The 20,837-nt window shown below is 42.4% G+C and overlaps 1 protein-coding gene and 1 long non-coding RNA gene across 3 annotated transcripts in view; one reads left to right on the forward strand and one right to left on the reverse strand.

Annotated features, from left to right (window-relative positions):
- The window catches only part of GABRB3 (gamma-aminobutyric acid type A receptor subunit beta3), a 231,086-nt gene that overhangs the window by 10,049 nt on the left and 200,200 nt on the right, over positions 1–20,837 (reverse strand). Inside the window, exons 7-8 of the mRNA XM_033190802.1 lie at positions 13,895–14,047; positions 7,197–7,441 (exon numbers count right to left, since the gene is read on the reverse strand). Coding sequence (XP_033046693.1) covers positions 7,197–7,441; positions 13,895–14,047 — 398 coding nt within the window. The remainder of the gene's footprint in view (positions 1–7,196; positions 7,442–13,894; positions 14,048–20,837) is intronic.
- On the forward strand, positions 4,344–9,593 carry LOC117070989. 2 transcript variants are annotated; one of them, XR_004432137.1, is made up of 4 exons: positions 4,344–4,735; positions 6,220–6,598; positions 7,254–7,349; positions 7,528–9,593. It is a non-coding gene; the product is annotated as an uncharacterized LOC117070989 (long non-coding RNA). The 2 variants fall into 2 exon arrangements; XR_004432136.1 differs by lacking the exon at positions 6,220–6,598.

Raw genomic sequence — 20,837 nt, forward strand, 5'->3', positions numbered from 1 at the left:
AGCCCAGTCGTCCACTTCAGGACGTGGGACGCCTCCCTGGAGAATGCACTTCCACGAAGGAGCTGGGATCGCTCAAGACCATTCATTAAAACATTACCACACGGCTGCTACATGCACCATCTGGCTCTGTCCTTAGGAGCACAAAGTGAACACAAGAAGGTCCTCACCCTCAAACGGTCTAGCTGATGAGATCTTAAACAATCAACAAGTGCATATGAAAAAATACTGCATTTTGCCTTTTAAACACATTGACAATTATTACTTTTTAGAGACAGGGTCTTGCTCTGTTGCATGGGCTTGACTCCAGTGGCAGGACCATAGCTCCCTGCAGCCCCAAATTCCTGGGTTCAAGTGATCCTCTTGCCTCAGCCTCCCGAGTAGCTGGGACCACAGGAACTCGCCACACCTGGCTATTTTTTTTAATTTTTTTTTTTTTTTTTTTTTTTGTAGAAACAAGGTCTTTCTTTGTTGCCCAGGCTGATCTGGAATTCCCAGGCGTAAGGAATCCTCCTGCTTCCGCCTCCCAAAGTGCTGAGATTACAGGCTTTGAGCCACCGCACCTGGCCTAAACACACTTTTAAATACCATCTCTTTTCTGTTATACAATAACATATAAAAAGCTCCTTTCATCAAAATCTAGTAGACCAGAATTAAAAAATTTGCGGAGTGAAATACCAAGGAGAGGAATGTCTTTTCTTAAAGGAAGAAAGGGGAGTATTTTACAACCTGTTTAGTCAGATGAACTTTGATGATTCTAATGACTCAGTTTTACCTGGCTTTATAAAGATGACATTTATAAGCCTTGTCCTCTCTTCCCATTAGGAAAGTGGAAAAAACATACCCCTCCAGTGCGACCAAATCCATGACAAATAGCGCTCATTCATGGACACATGTTACAAGTGCAGGTGTACCATGTCCGCGTCATGGGTGTGCATATTTTGGAAGATGCAGTGAGTCAGATGCTGTCTAGGAGGCAAGGCTTGCTGGGCACATGGGATGTGAGTGATCTGCCATTTTCACAAGCATAAAGCATGTGCTCCATAAGTTGGCAGAACAGAAACAAAACCAACTGCTTAGAGCAGGGAGTGATGGGGGCAGGATGCAGATAAGTGGGAGACCAAAAAAATCAAGGAAAATGTTGGCTGGGTGCAGTGGCTCACGCCTGTAATCCCAGCACTTTGGGAGGCTGAGGGGGCCGGATTACGAGGTCGGGAGATCAAGACCATCCTGGCCAACATGGTGAAACCCTGTCTCTACTAAAAAATATATATATAAAAATTAGCCGGGCATGGTGGCGGGTGCCTGTAATCCCAGCTACTTGGGAGGCTGAAGCAGGAGAATCGCTTAAACCTGGGAGGCAGAGGTTGGAGTAAGCTGAGATCGTGCCACTGCACTCCAGCTTGGGGGACAGAGCAAGACTCCGTCTCAAAAAACAAACAAACGAACGAACAAATAAAAAAAGCAATCAAGGAAAATGTCATGGAGGAAAACATCTGGCTTAGATCTTGGAGGGAAATGTGGACCAAGAAGAAAAGCATCCTAGGTAGACAGGACAGGACAATGGAAGGGGAATGGGTCACCATGTAGGTGGGGACTTCAGGAACTGCACAGGTAGAGTGAAGACGACACAAGACATTGGGTCAAATGAACGCTAAGTTAAGTTTTCAAGACTGAGATACAAATCTGTATGAATCCACGTCCTGTCTTCCCCAGCCCTGTGGCCAGTGTTGTGTCTGGAAAACGATCTCACGAAGGTGGGTCTTTAAGGCTGTGCCCTTGAACTCTAGTGAAGAAAACTCAGCTTGAGGGAAGTCAAACCCACCTCCCCACCTATGTTGTTAATAATTTACAAAACTACAGTGCTCTTGGGGGCTTTGGACATGTATGACTAGCTGGTAGCTGTCTCAGGATACAGTGCATGTGAGAAAGAACTCGAGAATCAATACAATTTTGCAGTATTCTTATTTCAGAGTGGGTGGACAGTTGTAATGGAAATAACAGTGCAGGTAACTCTCATTCTAGTGTGAAAAGGAACCTGAACGTATATTGAGTTAATAGGATCTTAGCGTGAAATAGTCCGGCTGCTTTATTTATGGTTTTACATTTGTATGGTTTTCATTTAAGCATGAACCAGTATGTAGAAAATTTCTACCAAAATTACTCATGGATTTTTTTTCTGAAAGAACTAAGGGGTTATTAAAAATCTGTTAAATCTTAGGAACCAAATAAACAAATATTTCCAAAAGAGAAAGTCTTTTTCTATGATCTAGAATTTAAGTCAAAGTAGAAAGAAGCGATTGTGGGTGAAATACAAGGCTGAAATGCCCTTCATAGAATGACAGATGACTTGCAATTTTTAAATCATTTCATGAATACTCTTTATTTTGAAGGGTTCATCTCATATCTACTATAATTAGAACCACTGATTTCAATGAAGTTTTTCTCCCTGCTCTATAACCTGGACAGGTGCAAACATTCAAAGACTAAAAACATCTCATTCAGAATATAGCACAGAGAGATTTTTTGTTTTTTCCTAAAATATGTCACCAGATTGGCACACAGTTGATATCTCATTCTCTAATTTTCTTCCAGCTTCTAGTTAAGTAAAATACTGTCGTTTTAGAGGAATGAGAAAGGACTTGCCACATGAAGAATGAAATCTTGTTCTTTAGTAAGAATGATGTTGAGTCTGCAGCCCTGATTCCTTGCCAAGAATTATGACTCTCTACCACCTCATGAAATTCAAATACTAATTGGTCAACTTGTAAAATATCGCAAGGCTTGTAACCATAATGCATGAATTACAACCAAAGATGAACTCTTGGGTATAGAAACAACTCAGGAACAAACAGATGGTATGCACAGGTAAGTTAAGGTCAAGGCTTACATGGTACCACTAGTCTGGGGAGATACTAAGTGAATATGTGAATGTCTTAAGTATTCATGAATCAACTACTAAGTTAAAATATGGCATAAATACTAAATATAAGGAAAATCTACTCATGGTTTTACAGTAGGGTCACTAAAACCATAGTATCAAGAGGCAGTTGCTGGTGGCCTACAGTGTCCATAGCGGTACTGTTTTCTCTTGAGATGCCTTACAGGACACAGAAAGTGGTCTCAGGAAAGCCAATGACAAGCCAAGTCCCTGCTGTGGAGCCAGCAGCTGTCAGTCAGGGGAAAGCTGCAGGGTGTTGCTGGCCACGCTGAGATGCAATCCCAGGTGCTATCCCTGACACGTCATAGCACTATTCACAATAGTAAAGAGAGAGAATCAATCTAAATGCCCTTCAACAGTAGACCAGATAAAGAAAGTGGGGGTACATATATACCACGGAATACTATGCAGCCATAAAAAGAAGATCCCATCCTCTGCAACAACATGGATGGAGCCGGAGGACATTATCCTAAGGTAACTAACACAGGAACAGAAAAACAAATACTGCACACTCTCACTTGCAAGTGGGAGCTAAACCCCGAGTATGCATGGACGAAAAGAAGGAAAACAGCAGGCACCACGGCCCAGTTGGGTGTGAAGGGTGAGAGGAGGAAGAGGATCAAAAACATACCTTTTGGGCACTGTGCTCATTACCGGGGTGAGGAAATAATCTGCACACCAAACCCTGTGACATGTACTTTAGCCATATAACAAACCTGCACATGTACCCTTGAAGCTAAAATAATAGTTAAAAAAAGAAACAAAGGACTATGTAAGCTGTTAAGTTGTGTATATAGTACCACTTCTGTTTCACATAAAATTGGATTCTTTTCTCATGTTCCTTTCATTCATCCACATTACTTGATATTAACTTTTTGGGAGGTACATTTCTATTTAAAAATTATCACTAAAGACTTAGGTGTGCTCAGGAACAATTTTTTAATGCTTATCTTAGGAGCATCAAATATGCATTTAGAATGAGCATACACATAATCATATGTTGACTTCAAACCTTAAGTACGATCTATAATTACAGATTCTTAAACATATGAATATATAAAGGCCTTACTAAGATTGCTGAGAAAACACAGAAACAGATTTTTGAAAAACCAAACAATAAACATGGACTCATGAATCAACTAAAAATTTCTTCTGCATTTAATTTATAAGATACTTTTTCTATATCCCGCAAATTTTCTCTACGGATGCTAGAGTTTTTTTGTCTTTTTGTTTTTATCTTAGATTTTAAGCCTTGTACCCAGAAAGGTATTTCTGCAGCACAATTTGCCTGTTTTAAACAGTCTCATTTAGAAGAAAAAAATTATAATCTGTTTAAATTAAGAGGAAATTTGGAAAGACAGCATTCGTTGTATGTGTATGTGTGGATACGTGTGCCTCTGTGATGGAAACAATAATGATGTGATGAATTCTAGTTTCCTTGGAAACAGCATGACCAAAGCGTATTGTGTGTTCCTAGTGGGATATGGACCTATTTGGAAATATAACAATATGATACTAAGTATATTTTCCACTAAGAAATTCAAGATAGTTTTGCCTGTCAAAAACCTCGTTTTATTCACAGATCCTCAGTTTTCTGACCAACTCTATTTATGCTGTGCTGAAAGGAAGGAGCCATTTACATTCACTTAACGTGCTTCCACAGGTTCATGAGTGTTCGTGGGCCTCGTACGGGCACAGACAGTCCTCCAAGGAGCTACTGTGTTCGCTGGGAGGTGTGGACCCATAAAGGCGTGGAGGGCACAGGATAGAGCACGAAAACCTCCACAGGCTAGAGAAGTAAGTATGTGATATGGTTTGGATCTGTGTCCCTGCCCGAATCTCCTGTTGAACTGTAATCCCCAGTATTGGAGGTGGGGCCTGGTGGGAGGTGTATTAGGCCATTCATTCTCCCACTGCTATAAAGAAATACCTGAGACTGAGCCCGGTACGGTGGCTCACACCTGTAATCCAAGTACTTTGGGAGGCCAAGGCAGGTGGATCATCTGAGGTCAGGAGTTCAAGACCAGCCTGGCCAACATGGAGAAACCCCGTCTCTACTAAAAATACAAAATTAGCTGGGCGTGGTGCTACATGCCTGTAATCCCAGCTACTCAGGAGGCTGAGGCAGGAGAATCACTTGAACCCGGGAGGCGGAAGCTGCAGTGAGTCAAGATTGCGCCATCACACTCCAGCCTGGGCAACAAGAGCGAAACTCCATCTCAAAAAAAAAGAAAAAAGGAAATACCAGAGACTGGGTAATTTATAAAGAAAGAGGTAAGAGGTTTAATTGGCTTACAGTTCTGCAAGCTGTACAGGAAGCATGGTGCTGGCACCTCTCGGCTTCCGGGGAAGCCCCAGGAAACTTATAGCAGAAGGTAAGCGGGGAGCAGACACATCTCACGAGGACAGCACCAAGCGGGGTGGGATTGTGGTATTAAACCTTTCGTGAGAAACCGCCCTCATGATCCAGTCATCTCCCACCAGGCCCCACCTCCAACAATTTGACACAGTTTCCTTATGCATTGTTTAGCACCATCCCTTTGGTGCTATGATAGTGAGTGACTTCTCATGAGATGATCTGGCTGTTTAAAAGTAGGCGGCATCTTCCCCTCCTCCTTGTTCCTACTTTTGCCATGTAACATGCCTGCAGCTCCCACTTTGACTTCCACCATGATCGTGAGCTTCCAGAAACCACCTCAGAAACCGAGCAGACATTGTTGCCACACTTCCTGTAAAACCTGCAGAACCATGACCCAATTAAACCTGTGTTCTTTGTAAATTTGCCACTCTCAGGTATTCCTTTATAGCAACACAAGAATGGCCTAACAGTACATTTAACAAGAAGAATTAAAAAAAAATGTGGGAAGAAACCCAGTATGTAAACAGGTAGAAATATGTCCTTGAGGACCTGAGGGGATAGAAGAGGTGGAAGGATACATTTTAAAAATTATATTGGAACTATAATGTGCTTTCATTCAAATGTTGTTTATAACCACAATAATATACCACTTTTATATAAGCCAAAATGACATCTAACGATCAAGCGGCTTTGTGGTTGGAAGGATGTAAGAGCACTGCTGAGTTGAGCTGGGCTGGAGGAGGGTGTACGAGGGCTTTAGAAAGTCCATGGACTTCCTAAAACAAAGTGCCTAGGTCTGCCCAACCCTGGCTTTTTGCAGAACACGACTGGGAGGGGCCAGGGCCATGGCAGATCTATGAGAGCTTCCAGAGAGAGCACTGCCCGCCTTGTTCATTCCTTTTGAACTTTGCTTTTTCCCTAGAGGACTGTGGCCAGTGGGCAGGTGGACAAGAGACTGTATGCCTACTCCAGTGCAAAGAATGGCAGCATGCTGGATCATCAGACTGATAATTTTACAACTAAAGGAATAGTGAAACATTTTGGAAAAATGCTTCTACAGATGAAATTTACACACTCCACCCCAGCGTTTCGTTCATCCCAGACCCACAGGTTTTGTTCTCTTTGTAGGAAACCACAGATGATTTTGGCTTCTCCAGCATCAACACTAATGTTGGTTTTCTAGGAAACCCGGTAACTTGCACGAGGAAATATTTCAGATTATGATCATCAAGTCTGCCCAAGTCCTACTCAAAGCTCATGCAAGTATATTTAAAAACCATTGCGCCCTGTTACTCACTTCTGTAAGTGGAGAATTCAGAAAGGGCAAGGGAGTCTTTCACTGCCAGCTCCATGTTGACCCTCTCCCTTGTGTTCAACACCAGGCCAGAGATTAACCAGCCCCAGTTCAAATGCCCTCACCCAAATTCAAGAATGAGCTCCACTTCTCAATAGGCTGTCCATCCAGATAGTTGCTGTTTTAAGGGGCTTATTGGTGAGAGGAAGAAGGCCTAGGTCTGCGCCCTGAGGGTAGACTGGAATAATGGAAGTGACTGCTGGGGAATGCATTACCTGGGCACAAAGCAACTGGACCAGGGTCAATGTGCATGGAAACGCCAGAAGTCAAGTTTGTTGGCCAGGCCAATGGTTCTTTTTGTGTAAGCCTACATCCACTGGTTTCAGTCAACTCTGGCCAGTCCTAGCTAGATGACCAGAACTCCACTGGACTGGTCTGAATAACAAACAGCTGGGTGCCGTGTCATAAGGACTATATCACATGTACAAGAAGGGTGTGTGGCTTGACATACACTATTGGGGAAAAAACGGGAAAGATCATGCAAGTAAATGCAGTAGCTGCTGAGCCGCAGGGCCCAGGTGGGGTCAAGGCGGTGGCGAGCCTACCCGGTTGCTTTCGCTCTTTGAACGGTCATTCTTCGCTTTGGCTGTCTTTTCTGCAAGCTTCTTCTGCCTTTGAGGGCCTCTTCCAAAGAAGATGTAGTTGACAAAGGCGTACTCCAGAAGCGCCAGGAACACAAAGACAAAGCAGCCCATAAGGTACATGTCGATGGCTTTGACGTAGGGGATTTTGGGCAAGGTCTCCCGAAGGTGGGTGTTGATGGTTGTCATTGTCAGCACAGTTGTGATCCCTAGAAAAGAAACAAAGTGGTGAGAGGCTGCAGCTTTGCCATACTAGTCTTCACTTTTCACTGTTCTTTTGTGTCTTCCCAAACAGCTTTAAGTAGTCGGAGATAATGGGTCGAATACGGCGGGGTGACTGGAATGCAACAGAGCATACATCGTGTCATCCGGGCCACGCGTCGCCACTCAGAACAGCAAGCTGACACCTGCACTCTGGGGAAGTGAAGCTGTGCAGGGCGTCTCCCTCCCCTGCCCAACCCCTGCCCACTGCACCTTGCTATCACACAGGATGGAATTTTGAGAGTAGAAGAAGAGATATGTAGAGCGGAAAAAAAGAATGTGGTTTTTATGAATGCTGGAAAAAATAAAAATAAACCCAGAATTTAGCATACATGATGAGAAACCTCCAGGAAAAAGAATGAATCTGAGGGGTCTGTGGCTGCAGAGGCAAGGCTGTGAGCGAGAGCTCAGTGAGACAGCCTGTGAGAAGGAAACAATTCCTACTACAATGCTGACTGGAAGCGAGAGGAATGAGGCAATGATTTTTAAAATTATTAGCCATGAGATCCAGCCCTGAGCTCAAAGGGAAAGAAATAGCTGAGCTATTCTTCTGAGGAAAGATGATCTCACAGAGCAACTTCCCTTCTCAACTAAGAAAGCATCTGTACATAAGCTGCTTGGGAAATGGTTGCTCAAGTTGAGGGTTAGTGATTTCACTCATCTTATAGAATCCCACCATACTCCGGGCAACTCATCAGATCCTTTTTTTAAAAGTCGTTAGGTTGAATTCTTTACATAGTATTGTATGAATGATCTCATTGTTTCCCAAACAGAGCTCAATTTAGTCTAGAACCATGTAAGGACCATATTTTGCAATTCTCCCTCCCATAGCAATAGACAAGATTCCACGCTGAATCATCTGAGGCCACAGACACCGGGAGGCAAGTGAGTGACGTGCCCAGAGCTTGTTGAGTTAAGCTAAGCTGCGCTTACAAGAAGGGCACGGATCACTCCCATGCGGTAGGGTGGGATGGTAGTACTGCAGCTGACACGCTGTCTTGGAGACTGTATTTTTGAAATATTAATACGTCTCAAGGATGCAAGACAGCTTTGAGGGCTGAGCTCTTTTCTACCCATGCAACTGATGCCACTGAATGTGAAGATGTGGCTTTCAGGATCCAATAAAGTGAACAGGTTTCTCTGCATTGCTTTGTCAGGCTTTCCTAAAAAATGAGACTTTAAAAGGAGACAGTCTAACCATAATCCTTCATCCTCAGTCACCCAAAACCTACATGACATCACTGAGGCCAAGAGGTAGTGCCAGCCCTACAGTTCAGCACTGTCAGGATATGCACTCTGGGATGCAGCCCAGGTCATTCTGCACATGGTCCCAGCCCAGCCCTCCAGGGCAGGGTTTGAATTTACTAAGCATTCCAATTTCATGTCCCTCTGATTTCCCACCCTATCCTAGGAGGCAGCATCTCGAGGCCCACAGGGAGGACCTCGAGACTGCAGAGCTCAGCTGGCCTGGGAATGAGCTGGAGAGCAGGCTAGATAGCCCAGTCTTCCATCTCCAACACAAGCACTCCCTCCACTGAGCTCTGAACTGCTACTAAAAGCTAAGAAGAGAATTGAAGAGTTGAGGAACTCTTTTTACATAGAACTGCAGACCATGGTTGCTGATGGAATGTACGGAAATCCAAGATGTCAGAGTATTTTAAGATTCTCTTTTAACATCACATTCATGTGCACCTGGGGACTTTTTAAAATTGAAAATGGCCATGGGATAATTACTGTTTACAAATAAATGTGAAAACACCATGCAAATGCTACAAAATCAGGCATTCTCACCATTATTCAAAAAGTTTGTAATGTTCTTGCCACTACCGTGTTTCCCCCTTCAACGTGGATTTGGGAAGACTGAGCACTTTGCTTTAGTCATGGCTTTGCCTCCCCTGCTGGCTATTTTGAATGGACATGTATGACACAGGCCTCAGCAGATGTCCCAGACAATGGGCTGAAAGCACACAGGAACAGGTGCAGCCAGCACATCCCACAGGTACTCAGCCTGGTAAATGAGCCCCAGAGGGACCTGGGCTAGGATCCCAGACCCAGGCCCACCAGCACAGGCTCAGGAATCCCTGACAGTAGGATTTGCAGTGAGTGCCCAGGTCTTTCTAGTTTGGACCCACACGCCACATGAGTTCTTAGCTTAAGAGGCCAATGCATTTACTAACTCCTTCTGTCGCTTTACCTCCTATGTAGGACACCGTGGATGGTGGTGTATTGTGGTGGTCCAGAGCCTGTAAAGGGGAGCCACACGGTCCAGACCCAAAGCCCTGCTCTGCCTCTATGGGTCTGTAGCCATCATTTGGAGCTGCTGGAAATCTGATGGCAATGCCTGAAAAGCTCTGATGTGCCAATAAATAGTAACTGGCACTGTTAACACTAACAACAAATAATCATATGAGTATCATTATTACAGAAAAATCATTCTTCGGTAGCCTCTGGGTTTCCTGGCCTTGCCTTGACCTTCTGTTCTCTAAGGGGAAATCATCCAGCTGCAGTACAGAAAATGGCTGGGTGGTGGCTTTCGTGTTGTTTTGTACATTCACCAGGCTTTTCAGTCTTTCTATAAATTGCCAGCCTCAATTTAGATAGATAATCATTTAGATAGATAATCAATTTACATAATCATTTAGATTATGTATGAAATATTGTATTTGAAAGTTGTATTTATAAAAATGAATATGAAATAAAATATAATTTCTTTGCATTGTTTAATCACAGTATTTTGTTTCTCCTCCTCATGATAAAAATAATCTGGCCGAAATTTTATCAGTATACATTTTTACCTTTAGAAGTACCAGTACTTTTGCAGATTGAGCATCCCTCACCTAAAAATCCAAAATCTGAAATGCTCCAAACTCTGGACCGTTTTGAGTGCCTGCATGGTGCTCAAAGGAAATGCTAATTGGAGCATTTCAGATTTTGAATTTTTGGATTAGAGATGCTCAAACTCGAAGTTTAATGCAGATACTCCAAAATTAGAAAAAAATCTGATTTTCAAAACACTTCTGGTACCAGGCATTTTGGATAAGGGACACCAACCAGTATTCACCAAGGGTTTTGAGGGAGGCCATCTAATGACAACTTCCCACTTTAAAGTTTGGTGGTCGTTAACGCAAACAGTTCAACCTATCTGATGGTCAGACCCTGCGCAGCAGAAGCATATCATACTGAGGCCCACAGAGCAGCCGAGGAGCATGGCTATCGGAAGAGCCAGCGGAACAGGCCCTGAGTCCCTCCCGCATTGAGTCCAGGTCCAATAGCGCCCAGAGCCCAAGGGTGAGCCCTCCACAGAGGCCTCTGCTGAGCCCTGCCCACCCTATCTGTGCAGAGGCTGCACCTTTATCATGCATTTAGAAGCAACGCGTACTGATCACAGTGCAGCCCCTTAGGATGAATGCAAAAAGCCCTCTGAGCATTTCAAAGCTGTGCTACAAGACGAGGTGCTTGGGAAGGGGTGGCAGGAAGGGGGATTTCTCCAATGAAAGCTCTCCAAACTATAGCTGTATCCTATGGAGCTCTGTAGCATCTTAACAGTTATGAGGGATTCCTCAATAATAAGAGTTCATAATAACGTTTGGTTAGCTTTTTTCTTTTCTTAAAAAAATCCATGGCTTTTATAACATAGTAGACCAAATAACTCTTTACTGCAGTTTTATTGACACTTTAGGAATTATATGTAGTAGTTAAGGGAGAAGGTCTGGAAGTTAGACTAACTGGATTGAAATCTTTCTTCTGAAACTTGGAAATTACATGACTTCGGACCAGCTACTGAGCTTCTCCGCATCTCATTTTCGTGCTCTGTAAAACTGGAGCGATAATCCTCCGTACCCTGCCGTGAATCTTCTCCAGGACAGATGACTATGTGAATGGCCTTAGCAGAGAAAGTGGCGCCCAACTATGTGGTAATTTTCAGCCTTTATTATCCTGGCTGTGGTACTGATGATGATGACGATGACGTCACTCAGTGCTCCTGACACTGCGTCATAATTGTCTGAATTCGCCAACTGACGTTTCCCAGTGACTGCAGATCTGGACTCAAGTCTTGTATTGGCAGGAGGGTCAGAGGGAATGCATGTGTAGGTGTCATACTCTGAGAGCTTGATCTGTCGGGTTCTTGTCTGGCCAGAGCCACAGCCCTAAGATCACAGCTGCCCTCTTGATCTCAGGGTCACCCTAACTCTAATGAATATCCCCTTCACTCTGGCTCTCATGCCTGCCTCCCAGAGCACAAGTGTCAATCCTCCAATGTTGAAGCCTCAGCAACCCTAGCCAGCCCATGCCTTCATCCCAGCAAAGCCACAGAGGCCCGATTGGTTTATATTAAAAATGCCGTGTCATGAAGAAAAAGTGTGGAATCTACTTTCATATACCTTAATGAAACTGGGTTAAATGGAACTCACTTCTGGGGTACTAACGGTTTAACACCGTAGAAGGCAACACTTTACAATTAGGGAGGGACAGAATCTGTGATGGCCAGGCAATTCAGATATGCACGTTTTCAGTACACCCTACGCCTTGTGATGTCAGATAATCATGGCTCCTTGGTGCTCATATTTCACTAATTATCGCAGTGACTGGCAAATTCTCTGCAGCAGATTCACGGCAAAGCAGTGAAATGTCAGTTTCAGCTCGGTCTCCACTTTCATAGGCCTTTTCTAGGCTTGCGGAGGGGTCCCAGCAACTTTGTATTTGTATATTTCATATTATTTTTCTTAAAAGGGGGTGCTTGAAATTGTATAAGCTAACAGCTCTGTATAATTTAGATCTGCCCCTACAAATGTATTGTATCTCTGAAGTTTCCAAGTGAAAAGAGAAAAGAGTTTAACAAAGAGTAATCTAGTAAAATATATATATATTTTTAAAGTAAAAGCTACATAAAGACTGACATTACTGGGGAAGGTCTGCAGGCTGTACACAAGTCCTGGAGACTTTTTTTTTTTTTTTTAATGAGAACTGTGTTTATGATACCTATTAGAAATATATAACAATTAAAACAGCACTTTCAGTTTTTTGCAGCTTTACTCTTCATAGAGTGGTTTTTTAATCCACTTAACACCCTTAGGAAGAGCTACCTGATTTTCTCAAGTCATAGTTATGTGTTATTTCCTGGGAAATTAATCTAATCTTGATTACAACTATGCAAGTCACATGTTTGTCATGCATATATAGACATGTACTTACATTTTATTAGAAAAGAAAACATGTTATTCAACTTAAAGTCCTGGGAAAAGTTGGTAAACAGAAAAAGGGCTGGGTGTGGTGGCTCACGCCTATCATCCTAGTACTCTGGGAGGCCAAGGTGGGCAGATGGCTTGAGACCAAGAGTTCAAGACTAGTCTGGGAAACATGGCGAAACTCCATCTCTACAAAAAATTTAAAAATTAGCCAAGTGTGGTGGTGTGTGTCTGTTGTCCCCCATATCCAGGAGGTAGAGTTGAGAGGATCACTTGAGTTCAGGAGGTTGAGGCTGCAGTGAGCCATAATCATAATTGTGCCACCGCACGCCAGCTTGGGTGACAGAGTGAGACCCTGTCTCAAAAAAAATAAAACAACAGGAAAGAAGGGGTAACTGGAGCCCTGAATTCTCATGTTTTTTTGTAAGGCACTTTGCCAGATAATGCGTTGATAATTCTTTTCCATCAATTTTTATAAGTACTATTGACTTTCACTTTCAGGAAATAAATCCAAACCTACCCAAAGGGATGGACAGAAGATTGCACAACAGCTCTGTACTTATGTAAATGTATTTAAATAATTATTTTGTCTGTGCAGTTTCATATTAATCAACTGAGTAGAGAATAATGTTTCTGAAAATATAAGCCTTCCCTTAATAACCAAAATGCTAAAAATAATATTGGAACCTATAATACATACTGTACATCAGCTAATAATCCAGTTGTCAAATAACCAATGGTCAGAAAAGATCACTAGAGCCTTTGGGAATCATTCAGAATTGAATTCTACATTTTAGTGCTCATTACATTGTGTAATTCCAGTTCTATGCTGTAATATTTGACTATTTTTCTGACTTATAAAAGAAGAATGCACAATTAATCAAGCCTTCTTTTTGGGCCATGGAATAATTTTGAACGGGAGATGTTAATCCTTGCTTTAAAATTAGTGTCAAAACTAGTTTTATCATGCAAATATTCTGCAAGCATATTTTCCCTTTCATGGGCATGAAAATTCACATTTGAGCCTTATAATTAAATTAACACATCAAGGGAATCGTGCGTGAAATTAGTGTTTCAAGATAAAAAGTGACTACACGGGCAACGCTTGTGTCATGATGTCAAAAAATGGTAGTTGAACTACAGCCTTTGAACTATCTGAATACTGTAATGATACGGTTACTTTACATTTAAATATCACTTAAAAATAGCACATACCGAGGGCGACTCTAGCAGCAGATGCATCATAATTGATCCAGAAGGATACCCAGGACAAAATCGTTATCAGTATAGAGGGCATGTACGTCTGAAGAATGAAGTATCCGATGTTCCTCTTCAACCGAAAGCTCAGGGACAGTCGAGGATAGGCACCTGGGAAACAGACAAGGACATTACACCAGAGAGACAACACGGCAGACTAAAGAGTTTGCTTTGACTTCCACAGGTCAACAACATGCAACGGAAAAGTCTGTGAATGAAGGGGTGGTCCACCACCAAGCAGCTTGCTTCTGTCTGCTAGCGGTATTTACAGAAGAATCAGGAGGGGGGTGCTTTTCGGTCCATTTGTAAGACAGTGAGGAGGATGCTCTTCTGAGGCTACACACTCAGTTGAGAACCTGGAAAAACTTAGAAGTTTTTAGCTTAGAATCCACAATGCCAAATACCTTGTTTATTCTTTAATGGATGACTATCCCCCTCTTCCTTGTAGACAGGGGAGATGTGGCTCAAGGCTTTACTGGGCAAGAAAGGCTTTGACCAGTTGTCCTTTCGGCCCACCTGGAGTTCAGCCCTGAACACAGATGTTGGAGGCATGGTCCCTAGAGTGACTGGGCTAGCTCAGGGGCACCCTAACAACAAGAGAGGCAGAGAAGCAAGTCCAGTCCCGGAGAAAGCAGTGGGGCACACCGAGGGCTTCTGCTTCCGCCACAGAAGAGGCATTAACGGGAGCTCGAAGGAGCACCTGTCTGCTTTCTTGTCCACGAGTCCCAGTATTAATTCTCGGATGTGAACATTCCACTCAACACACTTTGGAATCCTACCACCACCACCAGGACAGAGTGAGAAAATATCCTGCCACATTCAGCACTATATTTGCCTTTTCTCTCTTATTTTGTTTTTCTTTCTTTTTGTTTTTTTGAGATGGAGTCTCGCTCTGTCGCCCTGGCTGGACTGCAGTGGCATGATCTCAGCTCACTACAACCTCCACCTCCCTGGTTCAAGTGAGTCTCCTGCCTCAGCCTCCCAAGTAGCTGGGACTACAGGTGCCTGCCACCATGCCCAGCTAGTTTGTTTGTTTGTTTGTTTGTTTTTGGTATTTTTAGTAGAGACAGGGTTTCACCATATTGGCCAGGCTGGTCTTGAACTCCTGACCTTGTGATCCGCCCGCCTCAGCCTCTCAAAGTTCTGGGATTACAGGCACGAGCCACTGCACCTGGCCTATTTTGTTTTTCTTAGAGCAAGGCAAGTGTGGCCTTTGTTTCCCCCTGTTTGTTTCAACAGGCCACTTTCTCAGTTCCAATCCTCCCGCTCCTTGTTTTCTGGATTCTGATGGAGCTGCCTGAGAGCCCGCCAGTGAGAACCGAATGACCCTCTCTAATCAGCTCCTCCGATTGCTCCCCGACACTGGCAGGTGCCTTCTTTCTGAAGCTGCCCACACCCTAAACTCCAAGAGGCCTCACCTTTCCTGATCTCCTCCTACTCCAAGCCTGGCAGGCTCCTATTCTCCTCCTGCCCCTAAATATATGCATTCTTCAGACTTTATTCCACGTCCCTTTCTGTGTCTGTCCCTAGATTCTTCTCTTTGGCAGTCTGATTCACTCGTATGACTATTACCATTATGCAGGAGATGAACGATTTTATCTCCAGGCCTCCTACCTTTAGCATCAACCACATTTGCAGCCAGGATTATATAAAAGAGAAAAGAAATCACCAAACATACCCAGCTCTTCAAGGCTGACAGTCTCGGAAATTTCCTCCAGTCTTTGCGTGTGTCTGTGTAGAATTTCTCATACACAGCTCTGATCAAATGCATATATCCCATGTCATCATAGCATAAAATTTTTTAGAGTTGCTACAAATTATTTGTAAACACAATTTTCGGTTCTTCCTAATGATCCACCAAATATCGACACAAGGACTCTATAAATACAAATTCCTGAATGCTGTAGATTTAGGTGTTTTCAATTTTTATAAAACTATAAATAGTACTCAAGAATATATTTGTGCAGAGCCATTTTTCTACATTGAGACTTATTTCTTGAGGATGAATATGCCAAAGGAGGGATTGGTAGGCCAAGGTTTAAAGCTTTTGATAAATATTGTCAAATTACTTTGTAAATGTATCACACCAAGCTATGCCGCTACCACTATCAGCAGATTAATAAAAGTGCCTAGCGCACCTTGCAAATATGACAATATCATACATTATCTCTTACAAATAGGTTTTGCTAAATCCCTTGGGAAAACCTTGTCCTTTCAATGACTTTTTAAAAAATTGAATACTTCCTAAATGTTTGTTTGTTCTCTGTATTTAATCTTATAAATTATCTGATTACTCATTTATTTCTCTCATTTCTCTTTCCTCTGATGGTTTTTACCTTTTCACTGAAACACTTTATATGCTAATCCTTGCTTGTATTCTCTGCAAGCATTTTCCCAGTTGTCAGTTTGTAAAGCTTGTCACAGCTTTGAGTGCAGGACATACAGATCCCTAACTTTTTGTATGCAATTACATCTATCCATTTCACTTTTTCCCTTGTGATTGTTAAAACTTGCGTTTAGCCTTGGGTAAGTTCACAATACAGATTTACCTGCAAATCTATTTTGAGGGGTGGCAATTATTTCAGCGTTTGACATGAGGTGAAAACGTACATGGATTTTGGTTCCACAAACAGCAAACCAGTTTCTCCAACACCATCAGTAGAATGAGGCTTCCCTTCATAATACATTTCACACAGTTCTGTTGTTTTTAGACTCTGTTTCTTGTAAATGTGGATCATGGGCCTGAGGCACCACGCGCGGGGGCCAGAGCCTCCTCGCGGGCTTCGCCCTCCCAGTTCTGGGCCTTGTGCAACTTGGGCACATTCAGGAAACGATGCTCACTGTCATGCCACACTCAAAGCCTTCTACGGCTCATTACTTCTCACAAACATCAAAACACGCATCCAGGAATTTTAGTTTCCCCATCTTTCCCCAATTTAACTTCAGTTTTATTTTCCACCATGTTTCTGCTTTAGGCATCACATTTTTTTAGTCAAAGAGGTTCTCACTGCCTCAAAATATTCGTCTCTATTTCCTGCCTCTGCTGACTCACATCCCGGTTTTGAAGACGTGTCTTTCCTTATCCATACCTCAAGGTCTCGGTCAAAGCCCCATCTTCCATGAATCCTTTCTTTTTCCTCCTTCCAAATGTAAGTAATCACCCTCTTGAATTTTTTTCTCATTATTCATATTATTATAATTATAAACATTTACCAAGGTAAGATCTTCCTTAGTAAGTCGTACAGTCCCCAGGGCAGAATTTGTGAGGTAATTTTTTTTATATACTACAATGCCTAGGTAAATGTCAAAACCATCACAGGTTCTGAATAAATACTTCTGAATGCTGAATGAATGAAAATAGGAGTATTTAGTTTCTCTATGTGAATCTTTAGTTGAGCTTAATACACAAAATGCTCAACATCGTTATTGAATTGTAGCTTGAAATCCCATGGCAACTGCAATATCTTTACTGAAGTAACTTCAATACTGGCTCTTAATTTGCAATTTCATGGCAACCTCAGACCTTTCTTAGCACTTATTTGCTTCTCTTTGCTTCAAGTATATCTTACTATAATCTGCCATACATGGAACAGTCTCTGCATCAGTCAGGACATGTTGGCTTATGCTACAGTAACAAATAGCCCCCAAATCTCTGTAGTTTGTAACGAAAATTTTTCTTATAAAAAATATATCCCATTAGCTCCCTCTGTTTGCAACACTGTTGGCCTCTGTGGTAGAAGGGCTGTACACACTTCCCGTCATATTTCTGTGGCCACAGCAAGTCTCATTGCCAACTGTTATGTCAGGAGAATAGGAACGTTTAATCCTCCCCCAGAGAAGAGCAGCAAATATTTTTGAATGATAATGCAATTTACTATATCCTCCAACTTTCCATTTGCCAAGTCAACTTTCTTAAATATTTTCCAAAGTACATCTTCAGGGAAACTGTGGGCAGTAGAAACCAATATTGACACCCATGCAATGCCATGACTGTACAGTCAAACAAACACCTGGAAGATCATTAGGGACCTTGAGGAAGAGAATCTGAAACTGATTTCAAAAACACATTCATCTCTGGAAATTCACCAAGATACTCATTGACACAGAATTTGGAATTAAGAAAATATACCATTTTCTTTTGTATTTGTTTAGCAAATACATTCTATTTGTTAAAAGTAAAATGCCTTTGGGAGGCCGAGGTGGGTGGATCGCAAAGTCAGGAGATCGAGACCATCCTGGCCAACATGGTAAAATCCCGTCTCTACTAATAATATAAAAATTAGCCGGGTGTGGTGGTATATGCCTGTAATCCCAGCTACTCAGGAAGCTGAGGCAAGAGATTGCTTGAACCTGGGAGGTGGAAGTTGCAGTGAGCCGAGATAGAGCTACTGCACTCCAGCTTGGCGACAGAGTGAGACTCCATTTCAAAAAAAAAAAAAAATGGAAAATGTCATTTCCAATTAGCAAAATGTTTAGGTATTCAGCATATGCCCCACATATCCTAGTCTCTGAAGTGGAAACTGAGTGGGGCAAACAGCGAAGATGAATAAAAGCACAGTTCACCCTCCCAACTGTTAATAGCTCCTGACCCACGTCAGACAGATTCATTCAGAACTGGCCTCCATAAAGCTGTGGCATGCACTATCCTGGAGGTATAAAAATATTCTAGGGCACATGACTTAGTGATTTAGGAGAGGTTTCACGGTGTAGGCACCTCTAGTGTATGAGACACTCATGGTTGAATAGGACTCCTTCAGGCAGGGAGGAAGGAGAGCTTTCAAGGTTACGGACCCAGCAGAGCCGTTCAAGATACCATGAGACAGCGACCTCAGAAGGTTAGTCAACCTGATAATTACCTGACGTAGTAGATCTATTCTGCTAGGCAAAGGCTGTTCCCATTTGATGTGCATCTTAAAGAGTCCATAAAAGTATTTTTGTAGCTCCGGTAGACAAAGTCGTTACACTGGCAGGATGGAATGCCATGAAATATGCTGTATCTATGTAGAAAACTCCCAAGTGATCACAGCTAGTGGCTAATACTTTAAAGTTGAGAAGCAATGAGTCAGCTGCTCATTACTTCCCCTTTATAAGGAAGACATCCCCTTTAAAACGAAACAGTTGAATTTACAACTGAAATGTACTGAAGCCCTAATGTCTGTGTGCCAATGCAGATGTGGTCAGGTCCCCAGGCCGACGCTGAGCCAACAGATAGAGGCACAGTCCCTGGGCACAAGTGCATTGTTCCAATGCAGGGATTCCTTGGCAAAACTACCTAGTGAAGATGCTGATCCCAGTCCTTTCTCCCCATATGCAGTTACCGTTATGCCAAAAACACGGCTCTGGATCTCTAATCCAGCCTGAATTTATATTATTCTCTAGGCATTAATGTTTTTGAAGAACTCATTAAAAATGCGGACACAGAGGGTCACGCCAGCTTTGTGGAGTGCTAAGAGCCACTCAAATGCATCTGTGAACTAATAAGCTGGTATTTTAGCAACTGCAGCAGAGTTCACTTATCACATGTTCCTCTTCCCAGCAAGGCCGCCATGGTGGGGCACTCCCACAGCAGCCTGGAAAGCTTTGTGAGCTCTCACTTAGAGGCTTTCTGGGCCCATTATCATGCTATATGATTCATTTATTATCTAGATGCAGCCTAAAATTAAAAATAGTCTTTCTAATTCTTACTCCCATTACTAGTCACCTTATTATATGTTGAAAAAATCCATTAAGAAAAGGAAATATATGAAATAGAAAAGAGAAAGAAGAAAAATGGGATTGGGGTTTTAAAAAAAAGTGTTTCAAATATTGTCTCAACCAGGCAATGAGTCCTTTCTAACCCTCCACAGAAAAACCAGCATTGAACCATATAACAGTGCAGCAAAGAACAGGGATGTTTGTTTGAACAATCCAGCCTCACCGTTATTTGGGATACTTGTTTTTGAGAAGGTTACTATCCTCTCTTTCCTTGTGTGTAAAATCAAGGCAAGAATACCTTCAGTGGCAAAAAATTAAATTACACTTCATAAAAATTAAAAACAGTTATGCTCCAAAGCGTACCATCAAGACAACCTACAGAATGGGAGAAAATATTTGCAAATCATGTATCTGATAAGGAACTTATATCCAAAATACATAAAGAATGTGGCTGGGTGGGTGGCTCATGCCTGCAATCTCAGCATTTTGGGAGGCCACGGCAGGAGGATTGCTTGAACCCAGGAGTTCAAGACCAGCCTGGGCAACATAGTGAGACTCCATCTTTACCAAAAAAAACAAAAACAAAAACAAAAATTAGCTGAGCATGGTGACACACGCCTGTAGTCCCAGGAAATTAGGAGGCTGAGATACGAGGATCGCTTGAGCCCAGGAGATTGAGGCTGTAGTGAGCCAAGATTGTGCCACTACACTCCAGCCTGGGTGACAGACTAAGACCCTGTCTCGAAGAAAAGAATGCTTACAAAAAAGACAAATAACTGAATTTGTTTAATTGGGAAGAGGCTTTGAATAGATATTTTTTCCAAAGATAGACAAACAGCCAAAAAAGCACAAGAAAAGATGGTCAGCATCATTAGTCATTAGGGAAATGCATGTCAAGACCACAGTGAGATACCATACCATACCCTCTAGGATGGCCACAATAAAAAAGACAGAAAATAACTAGTGTTTGTGAGGATATGGGGAAATAATTGGAACCCTCCTATACTTCTGGTAGGAATATTATCAGGCCACCACTTTAGAAAATAGTCTGACAGTTCCTCAAAAGGATGTTACCCTATATGACCCAGGAATTCTACTCCTAAGTGTATGAGTTAATTTCCTAAAAGAAATGACAACATATATATACACTAAAACTTATAACTGAATGTTCACAGCAGACTTGTAGCTAGTAGCCCAAAGGGGAAAC

Source organism: Trachypithecus francoisi, unplaced genomic scaffold, assembly GCF_009764315.1.
Source record: "Trachypithecus francoisi isolate TF-2019V2 unplaced genomic scaffold, Tfra_2.0 Lachesis_group3, whole genome shotgun sequence".
Taxonomy (NCBI): Eukaryota; Metazoa; Chordata; class Mammalia; order Primates; family Cercopithecidae; genus Trachypithecus; species Trachypithecus francoisi.